Source organism: Haematobia irritans, chromosome 1 (assembly GCF_050003625.1).
Source record: "Haematobia irritans isolate KBUSLIRL chromosome 1, ASM5000362v1, whole genome shotgun sequence".
Taxonomy (NCBI): Eukaryota; Metazoa; Arthropoda; class Insecta; order Diptera; family Muscidae; genus Haematobia; species Haematobia irritans.
In genome coordinates this window covers 158,108,942-158,134,973 of record NC_134397.1, presented here as the reverse complement: position 1 = coordinate 158,134,973, position 26,032 = coordinate 158,108,942, and the positions used below count along the sequence as shown (strand labels likewise).

Here is a 26,032-nt window from a genome sequence, read left to right as displayed (position 1 = left end):
CATCGCTTCTGCGCCAATTTTGCACCCCTTCCGGATCAAAAAAGAGCATTGTCACTACTTTTTTGGCGACGCTTTTTTTTGCTGGAAAGTGTATTTGCATTATACACATATTATATATACTGACCGACTATAGTATATATGATTACCACACTATATGGTTTATATCTTTGTGAATAGAAAATGAATAATTACAACATGTGAATATAATATGAAGTGCGGCGAGTATTAAAATATTTTTATGCGGTTTTCACCAATTCAGATTAATAATCGACATCTTTAGTCTTCATCTAATAACGAAAGCGATTAGTAGGTTATTACTTCGGAAAGCCGACTAAAATGTATATAATACAAATAATACTAGCAATAGTCTGGGTGAATATGTGCAAATCCTTCCAATGGTGTGAAAAAGATATTTACGAAACGGAACTTTTCACACAAGAAAAAGCATTGGATGTATTGGCCATATGGAGCCCATTGAGAGCTGGAAAGTTACGAATTTTGTCATTATGTTCGAATCATACGGGTCAGAAAATTGAGAGATATTGCTCGTATAATTTCGGAAAACCTAAGGGATTGTGGAATACGCTGGATAAAGGAACTTCTTTTCTCGCTTGCAATATGATATCGAATCATTGCAAAGAAGAATCGGCTGAGCAAATTTATCTAATGAAAAATAAAGAACAAATTAATAGTGTCAATAAATGGCCTTCGGCGCAACTGGGCGAGTATTCCATATCGGAAGAGCTCTGTCTATTAATCTCGGGGCAACCTTTAACAAGGCATTGTGTCTATAATGCTCAACATTATGTGACTGTATGGGACAAAGAATACGAACAAAATTCGAAATGTCTACTTGACGTAGAAGAAGAAATTATTACAAATGATCTCAATAGATTGTATCAGAAAGTAAGAAAAAATACGGAATATGATCCAATAGAGACTGTACACATTTCCTCCAGAGTATCAAGTCTATTAGCCAAAACAAATACTCTACGTATAGCTGCTGATATCGAAATAACTACAAATATATTGGAGATCATTACCAAGAAGGACAATAATCCTGAATTGGTAACGAAAATTTTAGAAATAACCAATCACGTTATGGAAGTGGGTAAGGATGTTATTGAAATATCACAAAACCAAAACACACCTTCTAGATTGATACAAACAATGGAACATTATCTGAATAATATGAGTAATGAAGTACTGCTCACTTCGTCGAGATGTAATAAAATCCCCCACGGAGTATATCATATATCAGTAAACATGATGACGGTATTTTATATAAATCCAGAATGTGCGAATATTTCTGGCATTGTGGTTTATGATGGTACATCGAAATTACCAACTCCTACCATGTTCTATGATTCAATCACAAAATCCTATTATCGCTATTTGTACATGAATGAATCGCTACAAGATATTGCCCAAGATCCACATATTGCTGTAGCCACATATTTTCCGGAATCTGCATGGAAAGCCATATTAAATGAAGCAAAGGATAATCATACAATTAAAATATCTTTGTATAAGAATAATAATTTCTTCATGGATCAGAAGTTAAGTAATGGCCATGAACCTGATAGTATCATTCTATCGCCTTCGTTGCCGAGATACAAAGGTAAATATGACATAAAAGCACGGTTGTCGCAGTTGGTAGAATTCTACCAAAAATGGTAAAATTTTTATTAATTGGTAGATTAATAGAATTCTTGATGTCTAGGTAGATTTTGAAAAATATTCTTCTCCAATTGAGGGGTTCTAAAATTTTCTGTACAAAAAAATAAAAAAAAAGATTTTCAATAGAAATAAAATTTTGACATAATTTTCTTAATAAATAAAATTTTGACAAGATTTCTTATAGAAATGAAATTTTAACAAAATTTCCTATAGAAATGAAATTTTAACAAAATTTCCTATAGAAATGAAATTTTAACAAAATTTCCTATAGAAATGAAATTTTAACGCAATTTCCTTTAGAACTGAATTTTTTACGAAATTCCTATAGAAATGAAATTTTGTCAAAACTTCTTATAAAAATTAAAAAAAAAAATAATTAAAAAATTTTATAAAATATTCTATTGGAATAAAATTTTTATTTTGACAAAATTTCCAATAGAATTGAAGTTTTAACAAAATTTCATTTAGAAATAAAATTTTGACAAAATTTCCTGTAGAAATTAAATTTTCACAACATTTCTTATAAAAATGAAATTTTGATAAAATTTCCTATTGAAATAAAAATTTTGATTTTGACAAAATTTCCCATAGAAATAAAATTCTGACAAAATTATACAATTATTTTTCGAGCTTTATGGACAGATATAGATTAAGGAACATGGTTAATAGAGCCATTGAAAAGAAAACGCCAGATACCAATCTATACACGCCTGGACTGTACATGATTCGGTTCGGGCAAATGAACCTTTCCACAGCCTTTAGTATAGATCTGGCTGGGAGAGATAACTCAATTTTGGGCCCTTTATGCTAACTCCTTATGGAGAAAACATTTGGGAAATTTCCTCTTACAAATTGAATCATCTTTTCTCCCACTGTACATCATCTTTTCATATAACTTACAAGTCCCTTAATCTTATTTTTATTTCGTTTTGTTACATAGTAATGCAACAACACGAAATTTATTTTTAGAAAGCTAATTTGTTAGAATTCACCTAAGTGGTGAACAGTCGAACAATGCTTATTGTTTCTACAGTCAACTACAACATATGACAATTAACAGAAACTGATTTCCAGGATACAACAACAATTCTAACGCGTACATTAGTCGTGTTTTTCCTAGTTTTACGACGGGCTCATCGTTGCTTATTATATTTCATGTTAGCCTGATAATGAAACAGGCAATTGACGTCCAAATGCATTATATCTAATTATACAATTATTTTTCGAGCTTTATGGACAGATATAGATTAAGGAACATGGTTAATAGAGCCATTGAAAAGAAAACGCCAGATACCAATCTATACACGCCTGGACTGTACATGTTTCGGTTCGGGCGAATGAACCTTTCCACAGCCTTTAGTATAGATCTGGCTGGGAGATATAACTCAATTTTGGGCCCTTTATGCTAACTCCTTATGTACAGTGGGAGAAAAGATGATTCAATTTGTAAGAGGAAATTTCCCAAATGTTTTCTCCATAAGGAGTTAGCATAAAGGGCCCAAAATTGAGTTATCTCTCCCAGCCAGATCTATACTAAAGGCTGTGGAAAGGTTCATTCGCCCGAACCGAAACATGTACAGTCCAGGCGTGTATAGATTGGTATCTGGCGTTTTCTTTTCAATGGCTCTATTAACCATGTTCCTTAATCTATATCTGTCCATAAAGCTCGAAAAATAATTGTATAATTAGATATAATGCATTTGGACGTCAATTGCCTGTTTCATTATCAGGCTAACATGAAATATAATTCTGACAAAATTTTCTATAGTAATAAAAATTTGACACAATTTTCTATAGAAATAAAATGTTGACAAAATTTTCTATAGTAATAAAATTTTTACAAAATATGCTATAGTAATAAAATTTTGATTTTCTATAGAAATATTATTTTGACATAATTTTCTTTATAAATAAAATTTTGTCAAAATTTCCTATAAAAATCAAATTTTGACAAAATTTCCCATAGAAATTAAGTTTTAACAAAATTTCCTTAGGAATGAAATTAACACAATTTTCTATAACAAAATTTTGACAAAATTTTCTACAGTAATAAAATTTTGACAAAATATTCTATAATAATAAAATTTTGACAAAATTTTCTACAGTAATAAAATTTTGACAAAATATTCTATAGTAATAAAATTTTGACAAAATTTTCTATAGAAATAAAATGTTGACAAAATTTTGTATAGAAATAAAATTTTGACAAAATTTACTATAGTAATAAAATTTTTACAAAATTTTCTATAGAGATAAAATTTACACAAAATTTTCTATTAAAATAAAATGTTGACCAAATTTTCTATAGTAATAAAATTTAATAAAAATTTTACAAAATTTCCTATAGAAATAAAATGTTGACAAAATGTTCTACGTGTTAGTAATAAAATTTTTACAAAATAGAAACAAAATTTTGGAAAAATTTTCTATAGACATAAAATTTTGACAAAATTTTCTATAGAAATAAAATTTTGCAAAAAAATTCTATTGAAATATAATTTTGACAATATTTTATATAGAAATATAATTTTGACAATATTTTCTATAGAAATAAAATTTTGCAATAAATTTCTATTTGGACAACATTTTCTACAGAAATAAAATTTTGACAACAATTTTCATAGAAATAAATTTTTAACAAAATTTGTACAGAATTTTCTACAGAAATAAAATGTTGCCAAGAATTATCATAGAAATATGTTTAACAAAATTTTTTGATTTAAAACATTTCTTTCGAATAAAACAACATTTTTTATACTAACCATTAGGGCTGTGGAGTCGAGCCAATTTTGCTCGACTCCGACTCCAGCATTTTTCATCAGCTCGACTCCGACTCTGTGACGAACCCCCTTACGGTTTCTACCTCTTTGAACTTGGCTATCTTCTTGTTCTCGGCCATGCTCAGTCTTGGGAGAGTTCTTGTTCAAGAGGAAGAGATTCGGATCGGTCATCATAAAAGAAAATTTTAAGATAGCTCTTTTATAAAAAAAATAAATCGAATATAGATAGTTCTATTTTTTTTTTTTTGCTTATAGATCGAATTGGCATTAGATGGAATTTAGCCAATAAGCCCCTTTATCGTTGCCTCATTATGCCATTGTTACCTTTCGCAAATTAAAATTTCCGGATTTATAGGAAAAACATAATGGTAAATTATATTAAAATCATGAAATGTTTAACAGAATTGATCAATTAATTAATGTTTAAATAAAAAAAAAACAAAAATCTATGTATTAATGCTGTGTTAATGTGAATTAAAGCGATAATATGAATAATAAAAATAGTAATATATATATATATATATATATATATATATATATATATATATATATATATATATATATATATATATATATATATATATATATATATATATATATATATATATATATATATATATATATATATATATATATATATATATATATATATATATATATATATATATATATATATATATATATATATATATATATATATATATATATATATATATATATATATATATATATATATATATTATATATATATATATATATATAATATATATATATATATATATATATATATATATATATATATATATATATATATATATATATATATATATATATATATATATATATATATATATATATATATATATATATATATATATATATATATATATATATATGGGGGAATGTTTGTATATGACTAGGTGTGGATTTAATATACAATAGATGACTCACCAATTTCCTCGTAATCTTCGGGCCCGCTGATGTTGAGGTCTGGATCGCAAATATTATTAAAACTATATGACATTGAAAATAAATGTATGTTTTGGAAATATTTAATTCCTAGTGTTCAATCGTGTAATTCAAGATTAGATAAAAAGGTTCTTATAATCCTTTAGTTGTAGCATCTTTATCAGTAGGTAATATTTAGTAAATAATTTTGTATTTCTTCTTAATATAATTTATCCGCTAATTTCCTTCCATCCTTTAAGTTCATATTGCGTTTTCTTTTATGATTAATTAATTCAATTTATAATGTTTGATGTACCAAATGTTCTACAAAACGATTTACTTCCACAGGTACAGCTGATGTGGCCTGTGGGATCCCCTTGGGTCCCAGACCTATAACAAGATTAGTAATAAGTCGCGGTTTTGTGCTAATATCCTATAACTTACCACACCAAATTGTAAATAAATTTATGATTATTATAATGTTTTCCTTTTTCCCTCTTTTGTTAATCGGAATTTTCGCTAAAATTTGTTGATATTCTTGATTTTCTTTAGCGATGCTGATAATACCAAGGATCGAATTCCCGGCGATGTAAAAGTATTTTAATTCTTTTTTTTGCTTCCCCAAATTTATAAGGAAATTATCTTCAACTCAAATTTCTTACTTATATTTCAATGAAATATTTTTTCTTTTTGTCAGATTTTTTTAAGAAAGCTTTTGAAATAAAATACTTGGGGTTCCTTTTTTATTTAGATATTTGTACAAATATTTTTTCCCGTCACTTACAACTCCGGAGTCGACTCCGGGTAATATAACTAAATCTCATTTTAATACCACTAGTTTGTAGTTCTATTGTGGGGGTACCGTAAGTGGATCGATATAAAGTATCGTATTTATTTATGTGTGCAAAAAAAAGGTCTTAATTTCACATTAGATGCCAATTGAACTCTATATTTCAAACTTAGGGCAATGTTTAATAAATAAAATAATGATATCCCATCATAATTTGAGAAGATACCCATCATAATTTGAGAAGATACCAACAGTATATGTATTTGTGGACCAAAATTATTGATACTATCTCAAATCCTTTAAATTTGTTGCGAGCTATATAAAGATTTATATTCCCATATGCATGAATTTGAATCTGAATCGATTTAGACAAAATTGTATATACTTCTACAAAATCTATGTACTTAAAATTTAAATCTAACGTTATAGGACGTAACACAATTTTAACAAAAAATAAAAATGCAAGGAAAGTCTAAAGTCGGGCGGGCCGATTATAATATACTCTGCACAACTTTGTATTAAGATCTACATTTTGATAAGATCTCAAATCAGACTTCTACAAAATCTCGGGCAATATTTGGGAAATATTTATAATTGTTTAGACAATTTCGCAAGAATGCATTTATGATTCATTCATTGAAAAATTTGAAAATTTGAGTTTTCGACTTAGCAGTGAGTATCTTTGAGCATACAATTTTGGAAAAATTTTTATCTAGTAAATAAAATTTTGCAAAAATTTTTTACAGAAACAAAATTTTGACTAAATTTTTTATAGAAATAAAAGTTTGAAAAAAGTATCAATAGAAATACAATTAAAACAAAAGTTTGCAAAATTTTCTATAGAAACAAAATTTTGACTAAATTTTCTATAGAAATAAAATTTTTACTAAATTTTATATAGAAAAAAATATTTTTATAGTAATAAAATTTTGAATACATTTTTTATAGCAGTGAGTATCAGTAAGAAAAAAAAAATTGAGAAAATTTGCTATAGAAATAAAATTTGACAATTTTTTCTTATAGAAATAAAATTTTGACCAAATTTTTTAATAAAAAAATCTATTACTATAAATTTTTGGCAAAATTTTCTATAGAAATAAAATTTTGACTTAAATTTTTATAGAAATAAAATTATCAATAAAAATAAAATTTTGAAAACATTTTTGTGTAAAAAACAAAGTTTTGCAAAATTTTCTATAGAAATAAAATTTTGCAAAATATTCTATAGAAACAAAATTTTGATTCAACTTTCTATAGAAATAAAATTTTGACTAAATTTTCTATAGAAAAAAAATATTTCTATAGTAATAAAATTTTGAATAAATTTTTTATAGAAATAAAATTTTGACAAAACTTTTTATAGAAATAACATTTTGATAAAATTTTCTATAAGAAAACAACTTTAAAAAAATTTTCTGTCAATATTCCACATATGTATATGGCCTTAAAATAAAATGAAAAAAAAAAAATTTCGATTGTTCGAAATATTTCAAATCGATTGATATGGGCATTAAAATGGATCGATCCAGACCATCTGCTAGTCTAACATTCTAGGAAACATAAAAAGATAGCCGTAACTGGAAGTTGATTTTCATTTACAATCATGCTGTACATTGATAGAATGAATAACGCAATGAAAACTAATTTGCGTAAAAACTTGCTTAGTTACAAAAAAGTGAAGTGTTTTAAAAAAGTTTAGCCGGAGTCGAGCAAAATTTTTACGACTCCGACTCAAGCAAAATCTTCAGACTCCGACTCCAAGACTCCGACACCGGCTCTACAGCCCTGCTAACCACAAAAATTTGATCAACAATTTCAAAATAAGATTTTTTTATTTTGGTAGATTTTTGGTAAAATTTTCTTCAAGTTTTGGTAGATTATTTTTGGCACGAGTGGCAACCGTGCACGCAACACTTTCAGTGAAAATTATATATAGTAAAAATATATGAATTGGAATATGCATTTTTTCAGTGTAACATATTGAAAACTAATCGAATTAATTTTCTTTTTATTTTCAGGTGATTTAATCGAAAATATACCCTTGATTTTGCGATATCATCGGAATGATGTCGATACACCACACTCATGCAGATATTGGAATTATCGCAACTGGATCGCCGACGAAGGTATTAATACTACCACAACTAAATTGAATGACAATAATGTCCTTATATGTAAAACCATCCATTTACTGCCACATGCGGTAGTAAGGAAGACAAGAGAAGACCATACTCAATCGATCAATAACCGTGCAGTTCTAACACTCAAGCATGAGTCAACAGTGGACATGGTCTCTATTATGGGCTGTGTCCTATCTTTGTTCGTTCTATTGGGTATTTGGCTGACAGTCTTATGTTGTAGCCATTGGCGTTCGGATATTTCATATAATCTCCTGATAAATCTGTGCTTTGTCCTGTCGCTTATAACACTGTGTCTTCTCTTCATTAACATGGCGAAGATCCGCGATGCCATTGTCGATATTAAAAACCATCATTTTTGCATAGCAATGGGAGCCTTCTTACAATATACTACACTGGTACTATTCCTTTGGATGCTATTCATAGCAGTTCTTCAATATCAACGTCATATAGCTGTGACCAGTATAATAAGATCATCTCACTTCGTGGCTAAATATGCAGTGGCAGCATGGGGGTTGCCTTTGATTCCTACTGCCCTATTGGTGTATCTGGATCCGAATTCATATGAACCACCGATGGACGATGAGAGTTCGAAAAATGCCGCTTTATGCTATCCCAGAGGTTTAGGCTTATATTTCACAATTGTTTTGCCAATCGCCACGATAATGATAGTCAATATGGGAATATTCTTGTATGTCCTCTGCAGTCTAAGAAAATCCTTGCAAAAGTTCAAACGTAACAAACATCGAGCAGAAATGAACTCCCAAGTCTGGCTAACCATATTCTTGTTTCTCCTATTGAGTATGGCCTTGGTTTTTGGTATATTGGCCCATATCCATGGAAGTTTATTGTATTCATTTCTTTTTTGCATCACTGTGACGGTACAAGGATTTATTTTATTCATCTATTTTGTGGTGATTGACAAGAATGTACAATTTTCATGGTTAAGATGTTTTTATCCCAAGGACTATGTTGAAATGGAGGATAATATTATGTCTCCCTTGGAGGAGTATTAAAAATTATTATTGAGTTCGTATATAATTTTATAATTAAAATATATAACTATTAAATAATTACTTTCTTAAATATTGTTTCGCCTTCGACATTGAACTAGATGTATGCATGTGCACTGAAAAACACATTTGCTTAATATAAAAGATTATGTAATCCAAATATTAGAAAACAAAACTTGAAAAAAGGCAGAATTTATTTAAATTAACCCTTAAATACATAAGGTCATCGATTCCTTCGAAAAAATATAAAATAATGCAAAATGGTAAATAAAGCAGATGTTCACACCACATTTTAAAAAAATATGCGTTTTTTTCCAAAAATAGTGGTTGTATCTTAAAAAAAAAAGGTGCAAATTAAACAAAGTTTTTGTGCATTTTTGGTCAAATTTGGATTTTTATTTTTGACTGCAGATTACTCAGAAGTAAAACAAATTTTCCGGAAAATCATATTTTTTAAAAATAGCGCAATGATGTTATTCAATACAAAAAACTTGATTTCGTAGAATTCGGTTAAAATTTTAAGACATAAGAATTTTTTTTCTGGTTGTATCTTAAAAGATACATTGCGCATTTGAAGGTTAAGGAAAATAAGATAATATACACACATAGTCTTTTTGCAAAACACAATTTAGGATACTCTTCTTTGATCATTACGTATTTCCATTAAAGTCTAGCTTCGATGTGAGGCAAATTTTAAATTTACAGTACTGAAATAATAACAGTTCTGGGGAACAAATCTTATGTACTCTTCACCATGGATTGCGTAGAAAATTCTACTAAAAACTATCTTCCACAATCAAATTACAATGAAACCTCGCAAACTTGGGCACTGTGAAAACTAGACACCCCTAAAAACTAAACAATTGTCGTGAGACGGTTGCTATATTAACACATTAAACATAACCTCTCATAACTCTTCCCAAATGTGGACAAAATTTAGGTAACCATGGGTGCCCACTTTAGATGGGTTTCACTGTATTTGGGTTCCGATTTCAAACTTTAGACTTTAGTTTCAAAACTTCTTAACATTGTCTTCTAAATTTTAAGTTAGTCCATACGGAGTCTATATTAGATAAAAACAAGTAAATACACAGAAAAAAATTTCACGAAAATTTTTCCAATTAAAGTCTTAATTGAATTTTAAAAAAACATTCAATTAAAATTTTAATTTATTCTACAAATGTTGTAATTAAAAACAAGTAAGGAAAGTCTAAAGTCGGGCGTGGCCGACTATATTATACCCTGCACCACTTTGTAGATCTAAATTTTCGATACCATATCACATCCGTCAAATGTGTTGGGTGCTGAATATATAGAGGTTTGTCCCAAATACATACATTTAGATATCACTCGATCTGGACAGAATTTGATAGACTTCTACAAATTCTATAGACTCGAAATTTAAGTCGGCTAATGCACTAGGGTGAAACACAATGCTAGTAAAAAATATGGGAAAGATTTAAATATGAAGCAATTTTAAGGAAACTTCGCAAACTTTTATTTATGATTTATCGCTCGATATATACGTATTAGAAGTAGAGGAAAATTAGAGTAATTTTTACAACTTTTCGACTAAGCAGAGTCGATTTTAAAAGGGAAATGTTCGTAGTTTGAGCATTTTCGTCGAAATCAGAAAAACATATATATGGGAGCTATACCTAAATCTGAACCGATTTCAACCAAATTTGGCACGCATAGCAACAATACTTATTATACTCCCTGTGCAAAATTTAAACTAAATCGCAGTAAAAAATTGGCCTCGGTGGTCAAATGAGTGCAAATCGGACGAAAGCTATATATGGGAGCTATATCTAAATCTGAACCGATTTCAATCAAATTTGGCACACTTGACTACACTACTAGTTGTACTCCTAGTGCAAAATTTCAAACCTTTGGCTTCTAGGACCATATTAGTCCATATCGGGCGAAAGATATATATGGGAGCTATATCTAAATCTGAACCGATTTCAACCAAATTTGGCACACATGACTACACTACTCATTCTCTGGCTTCTAGGACCATATTAGTCAATATCGGGCGAAAGATATATATGGGAGCTATATTTAAATCTGAACCGATTTCAATAAAATTTAGCACACTTTACTACACTACTATTTGTACTCCATGTGCAAAATTTCAACCAAATTGAGCCTAAACTCTGGCTTCTGGGGCCATATAAGTCCATATCGGGCAAATGATATATATATATATATATATCTGAACCGATTTCAATCAAGTTTTGCACACTCGACTATACTACCAATTGTACTCCTCGTGCAAAATTTCAAGCAAATCAGGATAAAACTCTGGCTTCTGGATCCATATAAGTCCATATCGGGCGAAAGATATATATGGGAGCTATATCTAAATCTGAACCGATTTCAATCAAATTTTGCACACTTGACTATACGACTAAGTGTTTTGTTTGTACAAAATTTCAAGCAAATCGGTATAAAACTCTGGCTGCTGGGTCCATATTAGTGCATATCGGGCGAAAGATATATATGGGAGCTATATCTAAATCTGAACCGATTTCTTCCAACATCAATAGGGTTCTATTCTGTCCCAAATTAGGAACATGGGCCAAATTTAAAGGCGATTGGACTTAAATTGCGACCTAGACTTCGATCACAAAAATGTGTTCACAGACAGACGGACGGACGGACAGACGGACATGGTTATATCGACTCAGGGACCCACCCTGAGCATTATTGCTAAAGACACCATGTGTCTATCTCGTCTCATTCTGGGTGTTACAAACATATGCACTAACTTATAATACCCTGTTCCACAGTGTGGCGCAGGGTATAAAAATCACAAAATTTAATAAAATCAATTAATTATACCCTCCACCATAGGATGGGGGTATATTAACTTTGTCATTCCGTTTGTAACACATCGAAATATTGCTCTAAGACCTCATAAAGTATATATATTCTGGGTCGTGGTGACATTCTGAGTCGATTTGAGCATGTCCGTCTGTTGAAATCACGCTAACTTCCGAACGAAACAAGCTATTGACTTGAAACTTGGCACAAATAGTTGTTATTGACGTAGGTCGGATGGTATTGCAAATGGGCCATATCGTTCCACTTTTACGTATAGCCCCCATATAAACGGACCCCCCAAATTTGGCTTGCCAATCCTCTAAGAGAAGCAAATTTCATTCGATCCGGCTGAAATTTGGTACATGGTGTTGGTATATGGTCTCTAACAACCATGCAAAAATTGGTCCACATCGGTCCATAATTATAATCAGCCCCCATATAAACCGATCCCCCGATTTGGCTTGCCGAGCCTCTAAGAGAAGCAAATTTCATCCGATCCGGCTGAAATTTGGTACATGGTTGGTATATGGTATCCAACAACCATGCAGGAATTGGTTCATATCAGTCCCTAAGTATATATAGCCCCCATATAAACCGATCCTCAGATTTGACCTCCGGTGCCTTTTGGAGAAGCAAAATTCATCCGATCTGGTTGAAATTTGGTACGTGGTGGTAGTATATGATATTTAACAACCATGCCAAAAGTGTTCCATATCAGTCCATAATCATATATAGCCTCCATATAAACCGATCCCGAGATTTGGTTTTGGAGCCTCTTGGAGGAGCAAATTTCATTCGAGTCAGTTGAAATTTGGTACAATGTGCAATATATGGCCGTTAACAACCATGCCTAACTAGGTCCATATCGGTCTATAATTATATATATAGCCCTCAGATAAATAGATCCCCAATCACACTAAAATTGGTCCATATCAAGTTCATAATTGTATATAGCCCACATAAAGGGTGATACGGTCAAAATTTGGTCAAGGGAAAACGCGTGTAAATCGGTGAAATCGTTTATTTAAAAAATCAAATTAAATTTCTCTTTCAAGTTCAATTAGTATAAAATTCAGGAAAAATATTCAGTTAGGCTTTCGCTTTTCCAAATTCGAATTGCCGGGCCTCACGCTTGACACCTGCCATCAAATTTTGTACAGCCACCTTGTCCACCTTCTTCGCCGCAGAAAGCCAGTTTGCCTTGAACTGCTGCTCGTCCTTAGCAGTTTTTTTGGTCTTCTTTAGGTTCCGCTTGACAATAGCCCAGTATTTCTCAATTGGGCGGAGCTCTGGCGTGTTGGGAAGGTTCTTGTCCTTGGGAACCACCTGCACGTTGTTGGTGGCGTACCACTCCATGGCCTTTTTACCGTAATGGCAAGATGCCAAATCCGGCCAAAACAGTACGGAACAACCTTGTTTCTTCAGGAAAGGCAGCAGACGTTTATTCAAACACTCTTTCACGTAAATTTCTTGGTTGACAGTCCCGGAAGCTATGAAAATGCTGCTTTTCAAGCCACAGGTACAGATGGCTTGCCAAACCAGATATTTCTTTGCGAACTTTGACAGTTTTATGTGCTTGAAAATATCTGCTACATTTCCCTTCCTTTTGCCGTATAAAACTCCTGTCCCGGAAGCTGCTTGTAGTCGGCTTTGACGTAGGTTTCGTCGTCCATTACCACGCAGTCAAACTTCGTCAGCATCGTCGTGTACAGCCTCCGGGATCGCGCTTTGGCCGTCGTATTTTGTTTGTCACTACCTTCTTGTAAGTCGATAGTCCGGCTCGTTTTTTGGCTCGATGCACGGTTGTAGACGATACACCCAGCTTATTTGCGGCATCTCGGAGAGAGAGGTTAGGGTTTCGCTTGAAACTACCGGCAACTCTCTTTGTCGTCTCAGCGCCTTCCGGTTTTCGATTTCCCCCCGATCCAGACTTCCTGGCTGTCGACAAACGTTCCCCAAACACTTTAATTACATTTGTAACGGTTGATTTGGCAACTTTTAGCGATTTTGCCAGCTTTGCGTGCGAGTAGCTCGGATTTTCGCGATGCGCGAGCAAAATTTTGATACGCTGCTCTTCTTGCCTGGACGGCATTTTGACAACTGAAGAGTGAATTCCAAAATCAAAATAGGAGCAACATTCTACACACACACCTTCAAAATGAGGGGTGTTCAGGTTCTTTAAATGCAAAATTAAAAGAAATACGTCAAGTTTATATTGACCAAATTTTGACCGTATCACCCTTTATAAGCGACCCCCATATTTCAATTCTGGCTCTCTACGTACCGTGCAAAAGTCAATATCGATTCGTAATTATTTGTAGACTTCCCTATACATGCCTTTTTTGTCTAATATATACCACGTATGGACTAACTCACAATTTAGAAAACGACGTTAAGAAGTTTTAAGATACCACAACCCAATTAATTCGATTGGTTTCGATAGGGTTTCGCTTGAAACTACCGGCAACTCTCTTTGTCGTCTCAGCGCCTTCCGGTTTTCGATTTCCCCCCGATCCAGACTTCCTGGCTGTCGACAAACGTTCCCCAAACACTTTAATTACATTTGTAACGGTTGATTTGGCAACTTTTAGCGATTTTGCCAGCTTTGCGTGCGAGTAGCTCGGATTTTCGCGATGCGCGAGCAAAATTTTGATACGCTGCTCTTCTTGCCTGGACGGCATTTTGACAACTGAAGAGTGAATTCCAAAATCAAAATAGGAGCAACATTCTACACACACACCTTCAAAATGAGGGGTGTTCAGGTTCTTTAAATGCAAAATTAAAAGAAATACGTCAAGTTTATATTGACCAAATTTTGACCGTATCACCCTTTATAAGCGACCCCCATATTTCAATTCTGGCTCTCTACGTACCGTGCAAAAGTCAATATCGATTCGTAATTATTTGTAGACTTCCCTATACATGCCTTTTTTGTCTAATATATACCACGTATGGACTAACTCACAATTTAGAAAACGACGTTAAGAAGTTTTAAGATACCACAACCCAATTAATTCGATTGTGGATGGCAGTCTTTCGTAGAAGTTTCTACGCAATCCATGGTGGAGGGTACATAAGATTCGGCCTGGCCGAACTTACGGCCGTATATACTTGTTTTTAATTGACTTTCAATTAATTTTTAATTGTTACTATCATTTCTGTGATTGAAGACATTTCAATTAAAAAATTAATTGTATCAATTAATTTCGTGATTGACTCAGAATTTTTTACCTTGTGCAAAATGTTAATAAGATTGCTCAGTAAATAAGACTATTATGGCAAAATTTGGGAAAATCGAGCGACACATATAAATGGGATCTATATCTGAACCGATTTCAATGAGTTTTTGCACACTTTTAGCCAAAGTTGACGACGATTGGTTAGAAAAGAAGCATAATGTGATTTGTCGATATCGGGCGATACATATATATGGGAGCTATATCTACATTTGATTCGTTTTTGTCCAAATTCGATAGCGTCCGTGTACTAAACTTCATTAAACTCGGATAATAAATGCGACTGGAATCCTGCGAACAACAAATACATGGAAATACGGATATTATATGGGATGGGCCAAAAAAATTATAAACCAATATGGACCAATTTTTACATGGTGGTTAAAAGCCATACATTGACAACGCCTACCCCATCGAATGAAATTTCCTTTACCAAATTTTCAAAAAAATCATATTTTACAATGGACCTATTCCGCCACAAAAGTATAAACCATTGGAAAAAACTCCAAAAATTAATTTTCTGACATTTCATTTTGATTTTTTCGTAAAGAGTCAGTCCCAAACATTAATTTTCGCGCATTTGCTTTTGTGTTGTTCGTAAAGAGCAATGCTGCTCAAAATTAAATTTCGTATTTTCGCGGTGTTGGTTACAATTTTTTGTTCGGCCACATAGCAACCGTCACGGGAAATACTTCAGCCATACTGCTATCAATTACTAATAGTTAGGAATTGAAGCGGCTGCACTACTTGCCTGATCTTAGTTGGGTCAAAACTATTGGGAAACTGAGAGGTCTCTTTCCTCCGGTACTATGCGTGGCTAGGATGGCATAGATTAACCATACAATTAACTACTCCCTATTTAAATTTTCCCTTACTGTCCCTTACTATCCCGTTAAGCGAAAGTCAATAGTAGTACATTTCAAAAATGGTTTATTTCATAAAATATATTCATATAATACACATAAAATTAATATTAATAGTTATTAAGGTAAAATCTTATAATACATGGACAAAATAAAACTGGGACTGGACAAATTCCACAAATAGATTACAATACAAAACGAATACAAATCGAAACGAAAAGAGAATATAGAAAAACATTTATGCGAAAATTCTCAAATTATGTATTGTGCCGATCGCATAGTTCTAGGATAATTAAAAATTAATACAAAATAAAAAAATTAAAGCATATTAAAAACACAAACATGCTAATAATTTTAAGCATTTTCAGTGTTCTTGCGATGCTGCATTTGCAATTCAAAACGACGATTTGAACGTACACCTTTAATAGCGGCCTCATTTCTACGTGAAGCAACACCAGCACGTGAAGCTGGCAAACGACCCTTAAATAAATCCATGTGTCGCTGTAAACGTGAATTCATTTTATCTGAAACACTTGTTGTTTTGCTTTCAATTGTCGTAGAATTGAGTGACGTAGCTGACTTTTGGGTAGTAACAGTGCTTCCTATGTGCGTTGATAAATTGAAAGCTGGTTTCTGTTTAAATGTTGTATTGGCCAAGGACGAAGATGGATTATACGATATATTAAATGCTTGAGTTGGCTTCAAATGATTCTTAGGAGGTAATATTTGCTTGGGTTTAATAACAAACTTTGCATTTTTAGGATCTGGTAATCTAGATGAGTTGAGCACATTATCTATGGGTTTCTTGACTTGGTTTGGGACTATCTTTTTTGGTGTAAAGGACTTGATTTCAACTGGTTTCTTTTGAATCAGACTTTGTGTTGTCATATCGATTTTCTTTAGAGCTTTAGGCTTTTCATTATGATTATGCTTGTTGATGATTGCAGCCGCAATATTTTTCTGAGCCGATGCTGAAATTGAAGAAGAAAAACATAAATGATTATTATTTTGATTAAGTAATTTTGGTAAATGTTTCTATAAATTGTCCTAAATTTTTTCCAATGATATTTGAATATTGACCTCTCAAAAGTGGACAATTGTTATAGGACGTTTGCTATATTAACACTTCAAAATAAACTTTTCATAACTAGACACCTTCCAAATGGGAACATAACTTTGACGACCGTGGGTTTCCACTTCTCAGAGGATTCATTGTAAATCGTGATTGATCTAATTTCATCAATTGGAATACGATTTTGGTCGCAAAACTCTAATTTTTAATTGAGTCTATTATTTATTTATTTATTAATATTTATTTTTAATAGACCTGTAGCCGAAACTATGAAAAATATAAGAAAGGCCATCGAAAATCAACTAAAAATATTTTTTTATAACTATTTACTTTTATAAGAGTTTCTTATATTTTTATAAGAGTTCATACGACATAGCACATTTCTGATTATAATTATAGTTGGAAAAATACATTACCAAAATATTTCCAATTAAAAAGTTGATTGAAGTTGAAAACGTAATGAATTAAAAAATTAATTGATACAATATACATTTTAATCGAATTACAAAGATTCAATTAATTTTAATTGGGACCATTACTAAAAATAATAAAAAAAATTAAAAACTAATTTGATTTTTATACCCTTCACCACTACTGTGGTACAGGGTATAATAAGTTTGTGCATTTGTATGTAACGCCAAGAAGGACTAATCATAGACCAACCTTTTAGTTTACGGATCGGCTTAGAATTAAATTCTGAGTCGATTTAGCGATGTCCGTCTGTCTGTCTGTCTGTATGTCTGTATGTCTGTCTGTCTGTCTGTCTGTCTGTCTGTCTGTCTGTCTGTCTGTCTGTCCGTCTGTCCGTCTGTCTGTCTGTTGATGTATTTTTGTGTGCAAAGTACAGCTCGCAGTTTTAGTCCGATTGTCCTAAAATTTGGTAAAAAATAACAATTGCAAAATATCAGCCAAATCGGTTCAGATTTAGATATAGCTTTCGCCCGATTTACACTCATATGACCACAGAGGCCAATTTTTAACTCCGATTTAGTTGAAATTTTGCACAGGGAGTCGAATTAGCATTGTAGCTATGCGTGCCAAATTTGGTTGAAATCGGTTCAGATTTGGATATATCTCCCATATATAGCTTTCGCCCGATTTACACTCATATGACCACAGAGGCCAATTTTTAACTCCGATTTAGTTGAAAATTTGCACAGGGAGTCGAATTAGCATTGTAGCTATGCGTGCCAAATTTGGTTGAAATCGGTTCAGATTTAGATATAGCTCCCATATATATCTTTCGCCCGATTTGCACTCATATGACCACAGACGCCAATTTTTTGCTCCGATTTAGTTGAAATTTTGCACAGGGAGTCGAATTAGCATTGTAGCTGTGCGTGCCAAATTTGGTTGAAATCGGTTCACATTTAGATATAGCTCCCATATATATCTTTCGCCCGATTTGCACTCATATGACCACAGACGCCAATTTTTTGCTCCGATTTAGTTGAAATTTTGCACAGAGAGTAGAATTAGCATTGTAGCTATGCGTGCCAAATTTGGTTGAAATCGGTTCAAATTTAGATATAGCTCCCATATATATGTTTTTCTGATTTCGACAAAAATGGTGAAAATACCAACATTTTCCTTGTAAAATCGCCACTGCTTAGTCGAAAAGTTGTAAAAATGACTCTAATTTTCCTAAACTTCTAATACATATATATCGAGCGATAAATCATAAATAAACTTTTTCGAAGTTTCCTTAAAATTGCTTCAGATTTAAACATTTCCCATATTTTTTACTAACATTGTGTTCCACCCTAGTACATTAGCCGACTTAAATTTTGAGTCTATAGATTTTGTAGAAGTCTATCAAATTCTTCCAGATCGAGTGATATTTTAATGTATGTATTTGCGACAAATCTTTATATATAGCCCCCAACACATTTGACGGATGTGATATGGTATCGAAAATTTAGATCTACAAAGTGGTGCAGGGTATAATATAGTCGGCACCGCCCGACTTTAGACTTTCCTTACTTGTTTTTAAATAATTCCTTTTCACATTCATTGGTTCATTACATTTTGACACAAATCTAAAGAAAATCCAATTATAATCGGAATGTTCATCAGAAAGTATAAACTCTCGTGAAATTATAAGAAAATTATTTCATCTAAGGGAAATATAATTGTGAATAATCAATAATAGAATAGAATAAATGACTGACTGACAGCAATTAAAAAAATTAAATGAGTTTTTCGAACAAAATAAATTTTTAATTTAATTTTTAATTAAACAAATGATTGATATTATAATTGTCGTGATTGATGACATTAAAAATTAAAGATTTAAAAAATTAATTAGATTAATTTGGCGATTGAATCCAAAATTGTATTTTCTGTGTACGTACTTATAAAGAAATTATTTTTTTCCGAACTAAATTTTCAATTATATTTTTAATTGGCATATTTTTAATTTAATTAAAATATTAACTGGGACAATTATTATTTTAATTAAAAATGTAATATATTTAATCATTTTCTTAACTGAGTTGATATTTTATTTTTGTCTTCCATTATTTCTGTATGGTTTTTAAGTACTTCCCAAAGAAATTTGACCTGTCTTTGAGATGTGATTTTAGAAAATTTATAGTCATAAGAAATATGTTTTTGTTTTACAAAGTAATGGGCAACAAGTTTCTGGAATAATTATTATATCAATTACAAAATTAATTAGAAATACAAAATATACTTCAGTAAAAATTAAATCAATTAATAAAATTTTAAATTGGTTTTGGTGACAATTTTAATTTTTTAATTTGGGCAATCAATATTTTGTTGTATTACTTCTATTAATTTATAATTATTTTGCTCTTAGAGGGAATAATGTTCTTATAATTTTATACGAGTTTATTATTTTTTTTTATATATATATTTATTTGCTCGATTTTGTAATTTGAAGCCATGGGCTGATATAGAGTTTACACTTTCTTATAAATTTCCGTATTGTAATTACACAGAAAAATATCAACGAAATATTTCCAATCAAATTAAATAATAAAGTCAAATAAGAAATTATTAGCAATATCTAAATTTTTACATAAAATGTAATTAATATTATAATTAAATAAACAAATCAAAATAAAAATATAATTGAAAATTTCGTTCGGAAATAATTACTTTCGACCTATTTACTATTGACTCAAATCTAAACTAAATTGGATTTTTCTTTAGATTTGAGTCAAAATTGTAATTATAATCTGAAAATTCGTATGTATAAACTCATGTAAAAATACAAGGAAATTATTTAATCTAAAGGAAAATTAAAAAAAAAAGAATAAATAATTGTTTGCCTCAATAAAAAACTGAGTTTTCGACCAAAATCAATTAAATATGTAATTAATTGAAAGCGCCGAATAGATCAATTATTTTTTAATCAAGTATATTTTTAATTTCTAATTGATTCTGCGATTGATATATTGATGTTCGTGATTGAAGAAGATTCAATGAAGATATTAATTGGATCAATTAATATCGTGATTGAATCAGAAAAAAATTCTGTGATAAGACCAACTATTCTTTGAATTTGTGTCAAAATATAATTAAACAAAATTTTTAAGTATATATACAGATATCGTGTCAGAACATTGGATTTAACATTTCGAGATCATTTCTCATGACCCTGGCATTTTCGGGGCAAAAAGTATATCTTTTTTAAATGATCACTCCCAACTACGAAAACTGTAGTTACTCCAAAAAATTGGGGATCGGTTTTTACATATCCAATGTAGGAAAAATCTGAATACGAATATGTGTCCTATTTCAAAGCTATTACATCACCATTCAATCTTCGAAGGTAATGTTAACTAATCGGTAATAATATACACAGCAAGGAATAACTCTCTAGCATACCAAGACGTTTGGTTTAGGATAGCATACTCTACCTGGCTTTAGCGTTCAACATGGGGGGAGCTAAATTAACATAAATAAAAGCTACATTTTTCTAATATGTTAATAAGTTATGAAGTCGTATCATGTTTTCTTATTACACTGTCCAGCTTAGAAATCATTTGTATGTACTTTTTCAGAACAAGGAAAACGCAGATGGCCTGCATGTACTTCTTTTAGATGGAACCTCTCAAATACAAATGAATAAAGTAGAATGAAAAATAAGAACAGATAAGCTGTTCTTATTTTGGAAGCAGTGTTTATTAGGATCTTCGAAGGAAAACACATATGGCCTGCATTACAATCACACAAGTAAAATATCCCCTACATTTGGTGCAATTGCACCACCAGAATGGTAATGGTGGTTGTTTTTTCTTCTACCTAGAAACCCAGCTTGGATGGTTTTCATTCATATCATCCTGTATATATTTCCAATAACCCTCACTGATAAACTAACGCACACAAACATCAATGATAAACAAACTGTACGTTTCTATTACTTCTTTTAGATGGATCCACTCAAATACAAATAGATGATAAAGTAGAATGAAAATTGTGTGTATATGCTTACCTGTTCTTATTTTGGAAGCAGAGTTTATTAGGATTTTCGAACGTTCCTGTTTACGTGCCACATGATCAGCTAAATTTTCCATTTTTTGAAATTGTTTTTGATGAATCGCAGCAAAATTTGGTAATTTTGTGCGTGCTGGTTTTGATGCACTTGTAGATGCAGTAGACATTGCTGAGGTTATAGTGGCATTCAGAGAACTTATTTGATTTGTAACTGAAATGGAAAAGGAATGTATATATTGTATAGATCAACAGAGTATAAAGAATTAACTTCTTACCAGGCCTTGGCAGTTTTGAGATAACGCATAAAGACTGTGACAAGGCCATCGGATCATCGCAGGAAACTGACCGTTTGCGTCGAGTGGTTACATCTGAAAGTTAGAAGTTTGTCTATAGAACTATTTTTATAATCAATTGTAATTTAAGATATACATACTTCGACTGCGATTGATCTCCTTATCTGGCTTGAACTTCTTAATACTCTTTTCGATCATTTTATCCAAGTCTTCTATAATTGCTGTTTGATTAGCTGGACTATAAAAGTTAACGGCCTTACGTTTTAGTTTTTTGGCACTTCTTGTAAGACAAGGTTGTTCCGTACCCAAGCACACTGACATGGACCGTTTACGTATACCCCTCAGAACTATTTCTTTAGGTGTTAGTGTGGTAAATCCACTACTGTTCACATTGAACTTGTCCCCAGTCGAAGAATTTTTCGTGGCACTGCCAACATTAGTGTCATTCTTCTGGGATTTATTATCGCTTCTTGTGCGATAAGGTGTAGGCATTCTATGTGGTTTCTGTATAGATCTTGGTGGGGTAGAGAGCAATGTTTGATTTTGATCTTCGCTAGTAGTTAGCATAAAACGTGTTGCTTTCCTTACAGGCTCAGTGATATTCTCACTATCCTCATCTTCCGAGATCTGAAGGGCATCCATTTCGGTGGCTTCAGAGTTTATTGATTGCTGTGAATTTGTTTCCTCTGCCTCCACAACGACCTCCACTGAACTTTCAGCTTCAAATGTGGTATTAAGTTTTGGTTTTTTCTCCACAATGTTTTCCTTTTCCTGTTCATCTTCGTCATCGCATACAATCAACGAGGGCATATCCTCTGTCATTTCTTTATCTGCTGAAATCATGACTATATTCTTTTTGTCCTCTTCAACTTCCTCTTCATCTTCAATGGGATTTAATCCAAGATCTTCCATATCAATATCTTTAGATTTGAGATACATGCCGAACGATTCATTTGCATCCAAGTCCTCCTTCTTCGGAGAAGAATCAAGACTAGGAGGTACATTCTTATTCTGGGATTCTTCAACATTTTCTTCCTCAACAACCAACAATTCAATATTCTCATTAGATTTTTCGCTTTCATTACTAAGATTTATTTTTGATTCATCCTCCAACTCCTGGATCTGGGATATAGCGTCCTGCTGGACAACATTAAATTTGGTATCTTTTTGTATGAGAGAAACTTCTTCCACTTCTTTTTTCTGATTTGAATTGATGACAATTTCTTGCGTTACTTCTTCCTCCTTTACCGATGAGATTGTACAATTAAATTCTTGGAAAGAAACTGGTGCTTCGTGATTGCTACCCTCTAAATTCTTAGCGTCCTCTGTATCTTCTTGTACTAAATGTATATCTTCCTCTTCGATATTCTTTTCTTCATTTGCGTTTGATACCGATAAAAGTTTTTCTTCATTTGCGTTTGATACCGGTAGATGTTTCTCTTCATTATCAGCATTTACAAAGCCATCGGTATTTATTACTTCAGAGATCGCCGGTACAGTTTCTATCATTTCTTCAGTTTTATCTGAAGGAATGTGTACAGCCTCACTCTCCATATATTTACTATCATTTAAGTTACGCCTACCACCCCCTTCTCCTCCTCTGGTTGTACGCCTTGATTTACGAGTACGTTTCGAGGAAGATCTTCCCACATCGGCAGCAGACCATTTTGCCTGATGTTCTTTGACATCGCTTCCCGGACATACCAAATTCTCATCATTATCATCCAACGTATCCAGTTTTTTCTTCGTAGAACGCGTCGATTGCCTAACAATGATGTCATCGTAGTCCTGTGGTGGTTTTACACTTTTACGGCAACTACGTCGTGGTGTTTGTAAAATGTCCTGTAAAACTTCTGTTGGACGGGGTGTGTAGGCAGCGTTTCTTAGTGGACGTTTAGTCGAAGGAGTCTTCATCAATGGCTCTTCTTCTTGCCTATCTCTAGATTCTGGTTGTTGTTCTTCTTCACTTTCATCTTGCGAGAGAATCAATTCAACTTCTCGCTCCAAATTCTTAACCTTTCTCGAACGTCTTGTGACGTTAGAATGCATATCCTCTGTGAAAATAGGAATATCTTTTTAGTATATTGCGCAATTGATAAAAACACAAACAATTTGATTATTTTACATACCCATTTTCCTTTTTGTTTTACGATAATTCGAAAATTTTCCAATTAAACACGATTTTCTAATTTGTTCGTCCCTTTCAATATGCGCGTCACTCACTGTTTGATTGAGAAAATTTTTAAACGCCGTTATTAGTTTGAAAAAGTGCCAAACAAACAATCCAAATGCAACTGGGCATCACTTTTTAGGAGTCGTTCAGAATGTGTCAAATATGAATAACCTAAATTAAGAACTAGAACGTCAACGCACTCCATTCAAACGAAAGGCCGACACACAATGGACACGCTGCTTAATTCTTCGCTTCAAAAAAACTTGAAACATTCATAATTATAGGGCCGAAACACAATGAAAAAAAGCGGCTTCCTTTTTTCAAAAACACATAGAAAAGCATAATTTTCGCTTCATAAACATAAACAAACTTATATTTCCATATATAATTATGGAAGCAACAAATGTTTTCAACGTGAAAAGCAAACCCTGCCAGCAGTTCCATTTCATCCTCATCGCTACCAAAGACTCGTAAGTGACACTGCAACAATCGCCAACTGTGATGGGGGAAGCGTATGCAATGTACATGAAAGTATTTTGCCATCACTATTGTTACAAGAGCCATTTTATATTTTGTGAAACGCCAAGCGCAACCCTGCCAGCATTTCAAAGTTCCATTTCATCCTCATCGCTACCACAGACTCGTAAATGTCACCACAACCATCGCGAACTGTGATGGGGGAAGCATATCAAAAAGTACAAAATGTACATGAAAGTATTTTGCCATCACTACTGTTAGAAGAGCCATTTTATTTTTTGTGAAACGCCAAGCACAACCAGCTTGTTATATTTTATTTAAATAAAAACGAAAATAAAGTTCTGAAAACATAGATATTACGCATAAAATTGTGAAAGGTATATGGTGAACAATTTTCGACTTTCCAAATAGAATAAAGTGATCGTTTTTCAAATATTTTTCCAGGCACGCTGTCTCCATCGAAAATAAACAAACTGGCTGATAGACGCTGCAATATGTAACTTGCTACTTAAAACTCAACATCATTATTTTATTAATGCAAAAAATTATGTTAAATGTGATGAGATAAACCGAAAAATGTTATATTTATAAGAAATTATAAATGTTTAATCAAATCAATAAACATCTACACAATCGTGTTTTACTTGACCACAATGATTCTTCTACAATTACCTTAAAATTCACTTTTTCTGATAGTTTGCAGGGGTTCTTATTGGCGTCCTTCGAAATTGATCTAAATAGGCACCTAATAATTGCACTGATGAGAAAGTTTTTCGTAGTAACTTGGCGTGGTACAACTTCTCAATAGTGACGGCGCTTTTCCGACGAGTTTTTGATGTCGTATATGATTGTTTTCGACGTAGTGGGGATTCTCAGAAGCGCCCCCAAATTCAAAAAATGTTGGCAGGGATATATCATTGTGGTTTGGAAACCAGCGATTGAGAAAAAGTTTGCAAATTTATAAATCAGAACAGTGGAGTTAGCTTTTTTAATACGCATAGAAAATCATAATTCTCGCTTCATAAACAAATTTATACTTCTATATGCAAAACTGGAAGCAACAAATCTTTTTAACGTCAAAAGCAAAGCCGCCGAAAGCCGAAAAAGTAAAAATTTATTTAACTTATTTTTTGCTTCAGCGCCAAGCTTATATTTATTGTGCGTCACTCATTTGAATGCAAGTTCAGAAATAAATAAATAAATAAATAGTCTAATGCGCTTTACAGACTATCAGTTATTCCGGACGACAGTGCTCGTGTCGAACATAATCCATATA

The 26,032-nt window shown here is 32.1% G+C and overlaps 2 protein-coding genes across 2 annotated transcripts; one reads left to right on the top strand and one right to left on the bottom strand.

Moving 5' to 3' along the window:
- Positions 1-299: 299 nt before the first annotated feature.
- On the top strand, positions 300-9,650 carry LOC142222084 (uncharacterized). Its single transcript, XM_075292037.1, has 2 exons — positions 300-1,621; positions 8,217-9,650. Exons 1-2 carry the CDS (start codon positions 337-339, stop codon positions 9,350-9,352), a joined length of 2,421 nt encoding a protein of 806 aa, XP_075148152.1. The 5' UTR covers positions 300-336; the 3' UTR covers positions 9,353-9,650.
- A 6,677-nt stretch (positions 9,651-16,327) lies between these two features.
- Positions 16,328-24,369, bottom strand: Mink (Mitotic spindle and nuclear protein). Its single transcript, XM_075292036.1, has 5 exons — positions 24,236-24,369; positions 22,247-24,160; positions 22,089-22,181; positions 21,812-22,024; positions 16,328-17,248 (listed from the first exon to the last, which is right to left on the bottom strand). Exons 1-5 carry the CDS (start codon positions 24,237-24,239, stop codon positions 16,632-16,634), a joined length of 2,841 nt encoding a protein of 946 aa, XP_075148151.1. The 5' UTR covers positions 24,240-24,369; the 3' UTR covers positions 16,328-16,631.
- Positions 24,370-26,032: the final 1,663 nt, after the last annotated feature.